The 17,585-nt window shown below is 30.1% G+C and overlaps 2 protein-coding genes across 2 annotated transcripts in view; one reads left to right on the forward strand and one right to left on the reverse strand.

Moving 5' to 3' along the window:
- Positions 1–17,585, reverse strand: part of LOC143910667 (uncharacterized) — a 384,446-nt gene that overhangs the window by 98,248 nt on the left and 268,613 nt on the right. The gene's annotated exons all lie outside the window — the stretch shown is intronic.
- Positions 7,482–17,585, forward strand: part of m (zona pellucida domain-containing protein miniature) — a 103,169-nt gene continuing 93,065 nt past the window's right edge. The window contains exons 1-4 of the mRNA XM_077429348.1: positions 7,482–8,384; positions 8,460–8,546; positions 8,618–8,765; positions 8,853–9,016. Of these exons, the coding sequence (XP_077285474.1) occupies positions 7,482–8,384; positions 8,460–8,546; positions 8,618–8,765; positions 8,853–9,016 (1,302 nt within the window). The remainder of the gene's footprint in view (positions 8,385–8,459; positions 8,547–8,617; positions 8,766–8,852; positions 9,017–17,585) is intronic.

Here is a 17,585-nt window from a genome sequence, read left to right on the forward strand (position 1 = left end):
AAATGACAAACGTTGTTAAAATAGTAAAGTAAAATACTTTGGGAATATCTTTCGATGTGGCTTCAAAATAATAATAAATAATCATCGTTCCACTGACAAATAAGAATAAAATAACAAATATGGCATATACTTTGTAAACTTTTCCGTTTTCGGAAAATCCCGTTTTACTAACATTTATCCTTTTTGTTCCCATTACACTTTTAAACAAAACATGTAATTTGGCCAGTGCATAGACACTACTTTTACAATTCAAAAACGACATCTTCAAATTAGGATGGTTGAGGGTGAAATAAACGGTAAAGCATTTTTGTGAGGTATTATTGAGTAAATAAAGAAATTGAAATTACAATAAGTGAATTTGAAAGCTATGCATTATCTCTGATAAAAAACATATATGTATGGGACTAATGCTCCTATCAAATAAAATACAATACTGAAATCGATCGTTAATATGTTCAGTAATACTATTTTTTTATTTTTCCTCCGTGAAAGTAATCTAGCGAAGATTTCCATGGCTTTATATTCACTCTCATCTGTAAGTTTTAATTAATGTCATCTGTTAATATTCAATTACAATATTTTATATCTCATATAATAATATAATATTTTACACGTAAAGCAATTATATATATTTTTTTTATATTAATGTAGGAATAAAATCAAGAAGGTACACGTGCTACAGGCATTCAATGGGACTTGCGTTTATAAATCATGTTTATATGTACATATGTATATCTTCAAAACGAGCTGTCGTTTGGTCACGTCGTTACGCAGCATACCAAATTAACATGTAGATGCATACATACCATGGCTATAGCCAGGGGTATAAGAGGGTGCTGCCCCCCCCCCCCCCCTAAATTACAAATATAATACTAACATTATCATAATATATAATATTATAGGGTCTACCTCACGGGCCCGAATGTGAAACGCCCGAAAACGCAAATATCGGAAGGCAAAGATCGAAAATCGAAAGATCTTAAGTCGAAAGATCAAAAAAAAAGGGTGCATGGTAAACGGTACATACTCACTCCATTTGCGCGAGCAGGATACAACAGGAACAAGAGGAACAGGCTTTTCCTCCCGTATTCTGCGCGCGCACATTAATACGGGAGGAAAATCCTGTTCCTCTTGTTCCTGTTGTATCCTGCTCGCGAAAATTAAGTGAGTATGTACCGTTTACCATGCACCCTTATTTTTGATCTTTCGACTTAAGATCTTTCGATTTTCGATCTTTGCCTTCCGATATTTGCGTTTTCGGGCGTTTCACATTCGGGCCCGTCACGGAGACCGAATATTATAATACCTATGTTAACTTGTAGTAATTTACTACTGGTAGTAACCGCTAATTTGTACCTAGCACTTTTTAATATTTCTGAAATTGATATGATTGAAAATAGTCGTATGCAGTGGCCACAAGTCCATATGATTGTCATCTCAGTTGGAAAATCTGTCTAAAAATATACATATGTATATAAGAAGTTATTTTTTCCCATATCAGAAATAACATATATATAAATTAGCCTAATTCAATTAAATTGGCCTTTAATTAAAAATTTGCCCACCTCAAAACTCATTAAATGTACATGGGCTACTAGAAAAGTAATGCTTGCGATGAAATCAAAAACAGTCTCAATTACTGTACAATATAACTGAAACAATAAATACATACATACATATATTATAAATTTAAAAATGAAATATATTTTCATAATCAGTACTATATTCAATTAATTATTTATATTACTATCATTCCGAAGCATGTAATAAGAGAATCCATTGTCTCCTCCAACTTTTGATAAATTATCATTAATTCTGTTATGTTTGCTGTTATTCTCCAATTAATCGATGAGAAATTGTTTTCCCACATCCTCATCATAATTCCGCTATGATAACTTCCATCACTTGAATATTTTAACCGTTTATCTCGAGTATTTTTCAAATATGAGTCTAAAAATTCAAACCTTCTAGCAATTTGATTAACTCCCATAATAAAATGCAGCACCTCCCATTCGATAGTTGTCATAGAAAAATGATATAAACTTGTTAATAAATATAAAGAACTATCCCATATATAAAAATCTAACGCACTTTGTATTAATTGTAAAATTATACATATTATATGACATGCGAGTGTGCAACGAGTGATATTTGGTGAAATTTCAATTTTCATTAACAAATCAACTTCTGAAAGACATTGGTAAGCATTTTTCAACCATTTGGGGGCGACTATTACACTTTGAAGTATTATTATGATGTTTGTAAACAAGACGACAATATAGGAGGCTGCAGTCAGTATTGCACTGAAAGAGTATCTATCTTTTGACCAGACAATTAAGTAAATGTGAATACTAATTGACAAAGAAATAGAGAATACTATTTCAAATATCATTACACAGAATCTATATAAATATCCTGTTTCAACGTATTTACCATTTTGAAACGACAATTTTCGAGTTCCAAAAAAAAAATTAATAGAATTATATATTCGTAGTATGCTATGTGTATAACTCTTCATAGTGTTATAGGCACTAAATTTAATTTGAATTTAAAATGTTAGTTTTCTTAATGAGAATCCATTAATATTGATTGTAACACCTAATAAAACGTAAATGACAAATTAGACTTTGAGGAATAAATACTGCATATGTGTATCCATGTAATTCAAAAGTAAACACATTATAATGTATATTATGTATCAATTCATTAACACCAATGGACTAAAATTGTGTTCTGAATTGATTAATGGCCAATACATAAGTTATTGTGAAATCAATTTCATTGCATAAATTTCCGTAATGCATATAATTAATTATAATTTACTATTTTGCAACATACGATACAATAAATTAATGCTTGGGCCGCTAGGTTGGTTGTTGATTTATTTATTTATGAGATAATATGGTTTATTTTGAGTTTGTATCCTATTGTTACAAAATATATTAATACGAGTTTCAAAATACTTCTAGCAAATTTATTTTAATTTATAAAATAAATTTAATATAATTTTTGTATACTATGTAATGTTATGTTGAGTAGTTTGTTTTAAACAATAATACTATCAAGTAATATTTGGTTATACAATATTTTAAAATTATTTTTCATCATTCATAATAATAATATATGAATTTTATGTAAAAATATAATTTATAAATTTAGTAAAGTAGAAATTATTATACTAATTTTAAGTAGATGTTAAGTATTGGGAAAACCTATTATGAAACTAGAAATCAACTTATTCCAATATTATTTTTTCTATTTAATAATAATATATATATATATATATATATATATATATATATATATATATATATATATATATATATTGATTGATTGATTGATTATCATTTTATCGTTTAAAACCTTTTTTTTTTAGTCTACATATGAATTAATTAAATCATCAATTAAAAATAATACAAAGAGGATTGTGTTTTTGAGAATGATGTATTCTTTGAACCAGAATTCGAAGCATTTAAATTCTAAAACAAAAAGTCACTTTAGATTTTTATCGCAATTTTTCAATCACGACTCTGACACAATATGGATATCAAAAATGCAAAATATTTACCTGAAAATATTTGGAATACAGAAGATAGCCTTGAAAGGCAATAAATACGTGCCTTTGGGAAAATTGCATAAGGCATATACGATTATTTATATTTGTTGTATTTTAAGTATTGCAATTTATGGTTATACAGTTTATTATATTCCTCAAATACCAAGTTTATCTTCAAGCTCAGTTGTCACATACTTCATTACATACTGGACAGCTATTTTTTCTTGTATATCCATAATAGTTGGTAGTTCTTTTTATCATACGAATAATTACTTGAAAATGTTACAAGACATTGACTGCGTAGATTTTCATTTCAAATTTCACAGATCCAAAACTTGGAAATTACGGCTGATCTTGACGTTGATGTTTCCAATTTATGCATTTATTAAATTTTTCGAAATGTTAATGGAGGGGAATCAATGGGGTTTTAATTCACTTAATATGGTTTTTCACGTAGCCTTTGCAATATTGGAAAACGAACTAATACATGTTAGCACATGCATTATCCTTGTGGCAGAACGGTTTAATTTGTTAAATTATCATTTGCAAGATAGCTCATTAAAAAAAAACGATAATGTTGTGGAGTACCAAACACAACCCAGTATCATAATGAGATGGTGGGAAAGTGGTATTGTTATCTCAAAGCAAAATGCTAAATTGAATACTGAAGTTCAAGAAAGACAATTTATTCGGATAATGGTTATATATGATAAACTCGCCGATATTATTTATCAAATTAATGCTGTATTTGGTTATTCGGTAAATATCGGTTTTATTAATATAATATTAATAGGATTTTACATACGTTTATTATAAAATACATACGAGTAATATTTTTCATTCAATTTCAGATTGTGTTTAAGATGTTAACAATGTTCGCTGGTGTAATTTCTACGATTAACTTGATTATACAACCAAAAACTAATGCTATTTTTAAAAATTATGTAATTGAATATTAATTTTCATGTTTAAAACATATATTTTTAATATTAACGTCAAGTATATTTTTTACAGAATTTAGTCATTGTGACAGCTGAAATAATTTGGAGCTCTTTTCAAATTTTATATCTAATGATATTCGCTACAATTTGTGAAATTTTGCAATCAGAAATAACAAAAGCAAATGTTTCCATTGACAAGCATTTAATTTTATATCGTACAGGTATGCAATATATGTAAATTTAATCCGTGGATATCGAAAAGACTATATGCATATATGTATATAGTCTTTTCGATTGTTAATATATTATTTTGTTATCTTATAGGTAGTCAAGAGTCGGATTCATTAGAGAATTTCATAAAATTACTCATAAGTCGTAATGTCAATATTACGGCAAATAATTTCTTTGCAGTTAATTACAACTTTGTATTCAACATTTGCGGATCATTGATATCATATTTAGTCATAATTTATCAAATATCCCAGAAGGACACATAATAATAAACTTCGTATATTTGCTATTTGAATTAATATTTGCTTGTAAATTAAAATGTTTATCAATAATATGAATCTTTTCGTTCACAATATACATATGTAGAAGTATGACACCATTTTCCATTATTGTAATTAGTAGACAATGTTAAAAGCTTTCAAACGATCAGAGTTATTGTATTTGTATAATGTATTTGCTCGTAAAAAATTGAATGTGTTTGTTTATTCTATAAAACCTTTGAATTATTTTTGTAGCTCTTTCTGAAATTCACTTATAAATGGTTCAATTAGAGAATTATGTTTGATATTTATAACACTTAAGACGTTTAATAATTCTAATAAAAAATAATGAAGAAGTCATACAATGAAATTTATAATATTATCAATGCACTTAAGCCCTTCAATATTATGTTAATGTTTTTTGGAATGAATAAATATAACAATGATGGATTTCAAATATCTGCAGTTGGTTGGATATCAAAATTGTTTTGTATATTGTGTGGCTGTTCCGTTATTTCTTGTGGAATTTTTACTTCAGTAATGATGATAACTACCAAGGAAAATAATTATCCAAAAATTGTTCTCGTAATATACACTTTGGGAAACATAACATCAACATTGACATCAGCAATTGGTATATTCAAGTCCGCTTTCACCAATTCCAAAAATATTACACAAATGATTCTCAACATCTATGAAATTGATATAAAGCTAAATATTCGAGGGAAATCATATTTTGATAAATTACGTTTTTCCATTATAATATTGCAATTTTTTGTCGTCATTATTAGAATTTTACACTTTTCATATGAAGATTTTTGTGATATCGATAGTGGGATTGGAAGAATACCTTTGGCACTAGAGCATATTGTGAATTTTTTAACGCAAATGCAATTGATTGATTTTTCTGTAAATCTTTGGATTAATGTAACACGATTCAAAGTATTAAATAAAAAATTCAAAAATATTTTGACTGAGGTAATGAAAATTGATAATGACATAAATTGTTCTAATGATGAAAATATCGAAGTATTTAGTATTGATAAAATACGAAAGTCACCAGTTAAAGATTATTCTGATCAAATTTTGAACATTATGAAAATATTTGACGTAATCGCAGATAATATACAAATTATCAACAATTGTTTTGGTTTACAGGTGAATAAAATAAATTTTGACTTTCTATAAAATTTCATTAGTTCTATAAAGTATTGTCTGGTCATTCAATTTACAGCTGCTTTTAGCATCTACTACAACATTTTTAAATATATTGTCAACAATTAATGGACTGATTCTTCTTGAAAAATTGAATAGTGGAACAGTAAGTTCACATATACATACATGTACATATGTGCTATGTATATATGTATATTAATATTACATATATGTATATTTCTATTTTACGTACTTCAATTAATTTTTTTCTCTTTTTCTGTATTATTTTGTAATATGTATTTTTATTTGTAAAATAATAATAGCCGTAATGTCACAATGTTCTGAACTTTCTTTAATAAATACATAATTAGTAATAATTGTAATTGAAAATCTTTTTTATTTTTTTTTCAGCAATCCTTTACAGTACCATTGATTATCCTTTGGAGTGCTCCCATAATAATGTTTTTATTAATCGCAGCTTATGTCGGCGAAATATTAAGAGATGAGGTTGAAAAGACTTCTATTACTATTGATAAATTAACAATCAGTCCAATTATAAGTAAGTTATATTTTTCCAAAACCATTATGTTATCGATTTTATTCAATAATTGTAATATTTTACTTTGACAGATTCAGACCAACTGGAATTATTGGAATGTTTCTCTCAAATGCTCACCGGGAGAAATGTATTTGTAACGGCTAATAACTTTTTCCCATTTGATCTTTCATTTGTATTTTCTTTGATCGGTACAGTAGCAACATACACAGTTATTCTAATGCAAGTTAATGAATCCCCACCAACAAGCTTAGCCTTCAACTCTACAAATATCACAATTTATTAAGAATAAAAGGTCTATATATGTATAATTTTTATAAAATATTGTATAGGTTGATTTTTTTACATGACTGATAAGTAAAGTTTGAGAAAATTTGAATTGAAATGAAACTATATATTGAAATAAAAAATATTGAGGGCTGCTGATTTAATTGCTTATGTTAGTATTTACGAATATGTGTGTAAATCGATAATTATACATTTGTATACACATATGTACATATGTATGTATGTATATGAAGAAACATTATAAGTATATATGTATGTTTAATTGAAATGGTATTTTATAATGAATAACGAATGAGATAATAAATACAATTGCCTGTCACTGTCACATTATGAATAATTAATTACTTTAATTCGATTAAAACAGTATTTTATCTATCGATTCTTTATACATATATATATTATATATAGATAATGTACAAAGCTTGCTTTGTAACAAAATTAAAATAGCGTAACAGACGATAGTTGTGTAAGTTTATATTTTTGTTTCACATAAAATGGTGTCAAAATCAAGTTACGCATTTAAAAAATCTAAGAAGATTCACAAAAAAGATTTCAATTCAAAATCAAATAGCAACGAAATCGAAGATGGCAATGGAGCATTATATGCTTATAAACCGCTAAATTTCCTTTTAACATTGTTTGGAATGCAGAAAATATCATACAATGGTAAAAAGACTAGTCCAATAGGTTGGTTTTCAAAAATGTATACAACAGTTTTAGTTTTGGCTGGGTTTTCCTTGAATACTTTAGTTATATACAAAGTAGTTGGATTGAAAGCAAATAATTGGCCAATAATAGCCACGGTCATAAATTTGCTGGGCAATATAACAAGCAGCATCGGAGCTTCTTTATCAGCTTTACTCTCAGCTTACTTTGTATCACCCTTTATCCACCGAGCACTAAAAGGATTCAATAGCATCGATGAAAAGCTTGAAATCAATAAGAAAGAATATTATTCATACTTTCAAAAAAGAATTCTGGTAGTGAATTTGTTGTTTCTCACGGCGGCTACTGCATATACGCTTTATCAATATTTTGCCGGACTTACCCTTTGGTGGAAATTGGTTCAAATAATTACTGTGGCTATTTTGGATAATATGATGGTAATGGAACTGATCGATTTCTCAATAATAGTGTGGTTTGTCGTATCCCGCTTCACTGTATATAACAAACGAATGAATGAATTTATTTTGAGTGTATCACCTCCGAAAATTGAGTCAGCAAATGGTGATAAAATTAAAAATGGCAAAGAATTAGATATTTGGACCACACATAACGTATCAATTTTGAAAGAAAATCAAGAGAAAGAGAGAAACGATGTGTTATTGAAATTCATGAGAATTTTTGATGAGCTCGCCGATATTGTTTATATGATCAGCTCATGTTTTGGAGTTAATGTAAGTATCGATTGGGTTTATTTTACATACTATTCAATTATGAATTACATAATAGCCTTTTTTTTCATTTTTTAGTTACTATTCAATTGCGTTCTTGTATTTTTATATATATTACTTACTATAAATGGATTGATCATGTATGAAAGTGTGCTAAAAGCCGAGGTTAGTTTATTTTAAATATAAATATTTAAATCAAATATTAACATTATAACTCTGTATAAATTTCATTTCAGGGAGAATACACCCGTCTTTTTGTAGTTTTGTGGTGTGTTCCCAATTTGACATATTTAATTATCGCTGCATATATGAGTGGGCTAATTAAAAGCGAAGTCGATAATACTCATAATTTAGTCGACAAACTTAGTATTCTGTCTCCTTATGGTAATACAATTATTTTTGTTTTTGGTTATACGAGGAAGGATTTGTGTTGAAATCTTACCATATATATATAATTATTCTTTTTTTAAGGGTCCAAGCAATCTGAACTAACAGAATGTTTCTCTCAAATGTTAGCAGCACGTGAAGTCTATGTGACAGCAAGCAATTTCTTTCACTTTGACTTCACGTTTATTCTATCGTTAAGTGGAGCTGTCGCCACATATACTGTTATATTATTGCAGGCAAAATATGAAGTCAGTACTGATATATTATTGCTTAATGGTACTATGACAAATACTACAATTGGTTAAATTTAATTATACATACATGTTTCAATCAAAAGTTCAATGTAGGAGAGATTTTGTAATTGCACTTTTTTCGCCACATTTCAGAAAACATACATAAAAATATATATACAATATATTATATATGTATATATTTTTTTTAATATGAATTTGAAAACATATTTATCAAATTATATTATACAACATTGTGTTTGTTTGTATCGCGTGTATGCACCTAAATTATAAAATGACACTAATTTGAGAATATGTAATTTTTTGGCATCTATGAATTTATCTACAACTAATTAAAAAAATGAATTGATGAATTTTTGAAAATAAATGGATTCCTTTTGTGGTTTATTCTTTTGGATTTCCCTTTTTTTCAATTGTTTATTTATATTTTGCTTTTCATCTATTTTAAGGTTTTGTTTTATATTCCATTTTGATTTATTGTTTCTGATCTTATTTGATATTTGTATTTTTGTATTATGACTTTTTGTTTTAACAAAACTCCTTGGGTCCAACGGCTATGTGACCTCTACCAAGTACATGTTCTTATATAAATAAAAAAATAATTGGCCATATTTTAAGATGAATAAACAATAGAGCTACTTTTAAATATTAAAACCATTTTATTATTAAAATATGTTGTCCAAAATATTATTACCTAAATAAATAATAACATTGATATCATTTGGAATGTTATTATATGAAAAATACTTTATCTAACTATACCATTATCCCTGTAAGCTCCTAAATTCCATCTCGTGACTTTATTACATAAAATAATTAATGCATTAAATTTCAAACTTGAAATATGCTTTTTTTACTTATAGAAGATTATTTATTTTTTTACTTGAGAAAAAGTTTTAAATGATTAACAATGAATAAAAATAAAGTAAATATCTTATATTTAAGTTACATATGTATAACTAAGATTACATTTTAAGTTTTAGCTTATATTATTTTAAACCATATTTTTCTCAAAAAGACACCTAGTAATGAATTGTCTTTACACATTCTTATGTAAATTGTTTCATTTAGCTGAATATAAATAAATAAAGTTAAATATATACAATGATATAATATTATTTTTACATATGTATATAGATAATATATTTTAATTAAACTAAATTTTTTTTTTCAAATAAACCCATTTTAATGAAAATAAATCTACTACAATACATGAAAAATTTAAAAGCCGAGAAAGTCCAAATTAAAATATTGAAAATCCTGTTATTTCATTCCCTTTTTGTAAAATTTGATAAAAAAAAGTACTTAAAATAAAACGGATTCTTTCACTGAGTTTAAACCTTGAACTACTGATTAGAATGTCTTGTGATTACTAATTAGGATGTCTTGTGGAATTGAAAATATCAGTTTTGCTATATTACAAAGATCATTTATTTCCGGTCTCCGGAAAACGCAAATATCGGAAGGCAAAGATCGAAAATTGAAAGATCTTAAGTCGAAAGATAAAAAAAAGAGTGCATGGTAAACGGTACATACTCACTTAATTTGCGCGAGCAGGATACAACAGGAACAAGAGGAACAGGCTTTTCCTCCCGTATTAATGTGCGCGCGCAGGATACGGGAGGAAAAGCCTGTTCTTCTTGTTCCTGTTGTATCCTGCTCGCACAAATTAAGTGAGTATGTACCGTTTACCATGCACCCTTTTTTTTATCTTTCGACTTAAGATCTTTCTATTTTCGATTTTTGCCTTCCGATATTTGCGTTTTCCGGCGTTTCACATTCGGGCCCGTGATGTAGACCCCATTGAGACATACATATGTACATATATGGAACCACTTTTTTGCACATTTGATTTGTGGTTAAAATTGGAATCAATAACATTTCGCTTTTCTTCGTTTATTATTAGTAATTTATGGGGCTTCATATAGAATTTCATATGTTTTTCACATTACTTTAAGCCACTAGGCCAACTATTTATTACTGTCACAAAGTGTCTTGCACTATTCAACGACATATGTAAGTAGTATTGTTATGCGAGAGATACATACATACATACATATGTAATCTTGGATTCATAGAAATTTTAAAGGCTATACTTATATTAACCCTTTTGTATGTATGTACATACATAAGGGTTCGTAGTTTTAAGTCAGTATTAATTGTTACTATGAAGGATTGACTATTTTCTAATCCTAGTGCGGTTTACATGGACAGGTTGAGGTGAATATAGGCTCGTCGGCATCGTATCGCTATTGGTGGAATCCTGGAAGGTGAGCGGCGGCAACGGTCCACGACAGTGACAAAAAGTGGGCCCCTCGTCCGAGCCTTCCTCGAACCGGTGGACCGGTGCTGGGTTCGCTGCCTTAAACGGTTGCTAAGACCGGCCAGAGGCCTCCGCCCAAACTGACCACCTCGCTCTTTGCTGCCCTTCGATAGTTCCAATGACTTGGCCATCTACCAACCACTCATACTGCACGATGCATTCTCATCTGACACCTCCTCGAAGGCTTCCCAACGTCGCCAGCAATTCCAGAAACGACATCCCAAATTAGCTAGTCAAATAACAGTCTGGGTGCATTTTTGAAAAGCGAGAGTTTGCTCCTCGTCCTTACCGATCGAGGTTGACAACAGTCTCGACAAAAAAGCACGACTTCGACTCCAACATTTTCCCACAATGCGACTCCGACTCCGATTCCGATTTTCAACGTCTCTTGGGTACTTATACATAAGCCAGCAGTTTGGCTTAATGGTAGCGTATATATGTATTTAGCACCACTGAGGTCCTCATCAAACTGCTGGTTAGGTTTGAGGGTTTTGTGACTCCAAATCGATCGTTTCTCTATCAGAGTTTGCTAATTTTATCTGATCATTGTAACGGTGAAACGGTTCCTGAAAATTGGTATTAGATCATTTCCTGTTGTCACAAAATCTGTGTGTATAATTTGTAAAAATTATGCACAGTAATCTGAAATCTATAGATATCTCTATAATTTCGTGTTTATTATATGTATAAAAATTGTAATAATAATTGTACACAAAAATCTAAAAATAATCCATAGATGTCTCTATGATTACACTGAGCAACAAAAAAAATACCAGAGCGGAGACTAGCCAATCTTTACTAAGTTTGACCCACTGAATTCGAATATGATATTGATTTTTGTTGGTGGGTGATCGTTTACGAGATATGAGCGTTTAAAAAAATGCGCGATTTTTACAGTTTTTTGGCTTTTGCGGTCTTTAACTCAAAATTTAGGATTGTTACGCTCAAAGTGAGTATTGGAATCAATAATCAGATATTTTTTCTATTATTTGTAATATTTCATTGCTTTAAAATACTTCTAATTAATTGTCTAGCGAATTTTAAAAGTCAAAAATATATATTTTTTTACGGATTTTTTTCGCGTGCTATTTTTCATTTATTTGGCAAATTTTTTATTTCACCACGTTTATAAGGATTGGTTTTTTATCTCCATATTTTTTTTTATCTAAACGTATTAGCTCAAGCGGTAATTGCAATTTAAATGCTTTCGTTGTGTGTATGGTTGTAACGCGTAATATTTTGAGTGCAAGCGAGACGGCATGTAGTTCACCTCACAGAGTACAGCGGTCGGATTCGTTTTGTTCTCTAACTTCTACCTGGTAATACGTCATGCCCGTTGTTGCTGGAACAGTTGGGACTAAATGTCCTTAATAATTATGTGCGTGGTAGACATCATCATTTGATGGTTGTACCTCCTGCCCGCACATTACTTTATCGGATGGCTCCCATTCCAAGAGCAATCCGACTTCTTAAAGAAATCTATGCTGCTGAGCCTGAATGTAATATTTTCTACCTTAGTGAGGTTATCAGAAATTATTTTAACTTATATGTCTGGCAGTCTGCGCTCATCATTATTTTAATAATTTGTATGTACGAATCGAATTTTGATCTTCTCTTTTCCATTTGGGCCTCGCGAGAATGTTTTGTATTTGCGGCTGGCTCTTATATGTATATTGGTGCTGGCTGTAGATGCAAGACCCCTACTATGTTTTTGTTATTTGATATTTTTACTTTATTTAATGATGTATAAATGCATTTTTTTGCATTAGGGATTTATGTAATGCCACACTGGTCCAAACTTAAACTTAAATTTCTGAAATGATTTTAAGATTTAATTTCACTCGATTTTTTAAATTAACACTTTGAGACCCGCTCATTTTTGCATAAAACCTAGCCTAGGGGCCGCATAGTTTTCAAGAAATTTCCAAAATTTTTTTCTGATGACAAAGTAGGCGTATGGTCCTTACGCCAAAGTCCGTACTTCAAAGGGCGTGAACGGTTCGTAAAGTGTTAATAAAGAATAAATGATCTGTAAAGCGGTTGATAAAGCATTTAGCATCACAACTATATCTCATTTCAATCAACTTATCAATAGGAAAACTCTAAATTTCGATTCCTATAAATCAAAAAGCTTTTTTTATCAACCTTTATCATATGCGCATTATTGTTTAGTCTTAAGAACGGCAACCAATAGGAATCACGAATTTTTCACATCTACCAAGTTAACTGAAATGAGGTAAAGATAGTACCAGATATCTTTCGATAGACTTGAAAACATACAACAAATACCCACTCATACAATATTCTTAACCAGAAAATTATATGACAGCATTACTAATAGGTAATCATAATAATACACTTGTGAAGAGTCTCGGTGATTTTGTACAACAAGATGTCTATACTCTTTAGGTATAAACACAGATTACTCAATCACAATTTGATTTAGATCGTTGAATTTAAAAATTCTTTATTTATATGTATGTAAATGTTTAAAATGTAATATGAACATTTTTAAGAAATAAAAATAGAATTTTGAGCTTCTTTCCTACTATGCTGCAACATTAAATAAAAAAAATATTTATCAACGCAAAATAAAATAAAATTGTATCGCGCGCTCATATTACCATTATTAAACTATGCTTCACCTGTATGGAATAACGCCTCGAATACTAACCTTTCCACGCTCCAAGTAATACAAAATAAATCCCTAAAAATAATTTATAATACACCCATATATACTAACTTGAAAAAACTGCATGCCATAAATAATATTCCGTTTGTTATAGACATTACTAACAAACTAACCAGTATATTCTATGACAGAATCACTAATAACCATACTAACACACTTGTGAAGAGTCTCGGTGATTACAACAAAATGTCTATACCCTTCAGGTATAAACACAGATTACCTAAACACAATCTGCTTTAGGTCATCGACTTTAGAGAGTCTTTAATTAATATTATGTATTAGATGTATTATGAGTATTTATAAGAATTGTAAATAGGTTTTTGAGCTATTTTTCCTATTATGCTGTACATTAACATTAGAATTATATAATACTATGATTACTAAAAGATTAAATTAAAATTGTAAAATAGAAAATGATCAGTAGATCAGTAGCAATTAAAATAGATATAAGATGTGTTGTGAACATAATTTAGTAATAATAAAAAGCATTTAGAAATCAAAATCAAATAAGAAAATATACTATATGTATGTATGTACATTAAATCGAGTACGCAGAATCACAAAAAAAAAATAAGAAGATTAATCTAAAACATCACGACAGTTCATCTTCACGATTGTTCAACAACGTATCTAGACCTGGAATGTGCACTTCAGCGGGATGCCATGTCAACGATGACGATAAAAAACCCACAGGGAGACATTTCGAATTTTCAGCGGAACAATAAAAATTTCCACGACAGGCATGGGATATGCGAAGATGTTGCACAATGCGTCAGAGCTTCGAAGTCCAGGTGTCGTCTGCGTCGGTATGTGCACCAGATTTAATTACGTCGAGAGATATGCGAGCGCGTTACGATGAGGTGAGGAGGCAGCTCCTTATAAGCTCAAATGCCCCGTCGAGCTATGGTCAGCTCAGGATTCCACTGCCATTACAAGTGTAATGTTTCCGACTAAACCGACCCACCGATCTCATAAATCCTCGCGAATCGCGATCCTAATGGTTACGAGCTACTGCACCGCTCACATCGCTAATGAAAACCCAATTTCGCACATGGAGCATTGGACCGACTCGAAAGTCACGCCGTTTGATATACAAGCTTGTATGTAGGTATGTGTTGTATCAGCTTTGCATTGCTTATTGAACTAAGCATCATATATATAAAGACGGTAATCTGTGTGTGTGTGTGTGTGTGTGTGTCCTAACTCTCGCCGAACATAATGAACGAATCGATAAAAATCGATTTATTCATTTTTCGACGAGATGACTTTGTCGCGACTCGAACCGATCACCCCAAATAGCCTGAATATGGGTCTAAATTGAGCTAATGGTCTCGGACATCACGCCAAATCCAATTTTTCATTTCGCCTTTTCTTTTTAAACATTAATTGAAATATTCCTTCTCGCCATACAAAAATATGTAATTTTAATAATTTCATTTAGCGAGGTTTTGAACCATTTTTTTATGAATTTATTTTCAATTAAATTATAATTATAATTTAAATTATTTATATTTTGACGATTTTCTTGAAAATTGATTTCATTCACCGCGGGCGCCGGGAATCGAACCTCGGACCCTCCGATCCGAACGCATTGGCACTCACGAGCTCGCGTCGCATGCCATATCCTCGCCCAGAATACGTGTTGTAAATACACATCATATATATATATATATGCACGTAATTTGTTATGTGTAATAATAATATTCAACGTTACGGGGTCAATGACCGTTTGTGTATAATCGGAAAATATTACATTTTGTTAACGTTAACTTTAAGAATTGAAAATTATTACAAATAAAGAATTGAAAACTATCTATGAGAGTCTACGAAAATAACGGTTCCGGTTCCGGATTTTTTTTTTAGTTTTATACGGGTATATAATAATTTTATACCCATGCGATGATATTTCATCGGGCTATTCACTAGTATAATATAAAGGGATAATATTTTAGGCACGGCTGTAAAATAAATTACACGACGTATGTCAAAACGACATTTAATGTCAAATCAACATTTCTAAAAAAGCTCGCACGACCAGAGAATTGTAATAATAATAGAAAGGCCCTTAAGAATAAATAATTGTTGTCAATATTACGCGCTACGTCTCTATAAATACGTAGCAACGCACGGAATACAATCGGATCGATTTACTTATAAAAATGTATCCCATGTTGTTTATCGTGTGTTTTTTAATGCATTGTGCAATTTTTACCGATGCTTGCCCATCTCGCGAGTAATATAAACAAACAGAGATTTTTTTATCGGACATACGTCGAGCACCAAGCATCAAATACGACTGATGCTAAAATTATTTAGGATTGTCTGTGGACAATCGTCACTTGACAACAATATGACGCCTAAAGCCACTTCTATTTATATAACATTTCTCTGCGCACGACCCAATCGGAGTTCGCCCGGAAAATCAAACGTCAAATGGGCTGCCAGTAACGAAAATAAATTTTGACCTTTCAGTGATTTGATAACCAGCTACATTTTCACTGGGTGAAGTATTATATTAATAGAAGTGTTCAGTGAAATCAAATCCAATTACATTTTAACTGGCCCCTATCAGGGAAATTATAATTTTGACAGTTGGATGACAGCGCGTCGCCCCGCTCCTGTCCATTCCCACTCTCCTCATGGTACACACATCGTAATATCCATCCAAACACATCATAATATCTTAACAGCCAACACTTATTTATTTAAGGTTAGGTTAAGTTAGGGTTTGTTTAATTCATTTCAGATTATGTTGTTAGGGTCGGTATTTATTTTTGTTACTAGCAACCCACTTGATGTTTGATTTGCCGGGCGAACCCCCAATGGTTCGTGCGAGCTATTTTTAAGAGGGGCACTCTTTTTATTTGCAGGGCGAAATGTTTTATATATGGTCATTTGCATATTATGTCGTGATAAATAACTAATTTGTCTGGGAATAGGGCTATTTTGCCCTAATATAAATAAGTCTTCTAAATATTATCCTACTCGCATTTCCATTCTATATAATTTTCGAATGAAGTCAGTATATACTACATATGTAGTTGATATATGTATATACATATGTATGCAGAAATGATACGCATTCAATATAATCAGAAGTGAAAAAAATTGCAACGAATGTAATTGTTGTTTTCCAATGTGATGAGTTTCGATTTGCTTTCGTGCCGTTTTTTTTTGTTGTTTGTGTGACACATTTAACCCTATTTCGAAAGACATACTTTCGTTTTCTCCAATCAGTCAATGTACATATTTTCTCAAATGAATTGTCGAATCTAAAAATAAATCAGATTGTTGAATGAAAATTTTCTCTGAAGTGGCGTTCAATTTAAATTTTGAAAATTCAATTGTTTTGTGATTTACAAAAAAGGTTTTTTTAATTAGTAAATATATATGTACTTAAACATTACAAACATTCCTAATACGTTTACAAAACTGTAAAGTACGGATGCGACACGAATTCCAAGCTTGTGGAATTTCGTGTGTTTGAACATTTGTACATATGTATATGTATGTACATATTTTAAATTCTTTAGATGTTCGCTATAAGCTTT

The sequence above is a fragment of the Arctopsyche grandis genome, chromosome 4 (genome assembly GCF_051622035.1).
Source record: "Arctopsyche grandis isolate Sample6627 chromosome 4, ASM5162203v2, whole genome shotgun sequence".
Taxonomy (NCBI): domain Eukaryota; kingdom Metazoa; phylum Arthropoda; class Insecta; order Trichoptera; family Hydropsychidae; genus Arctopsyche; species Arctopsyche grandis.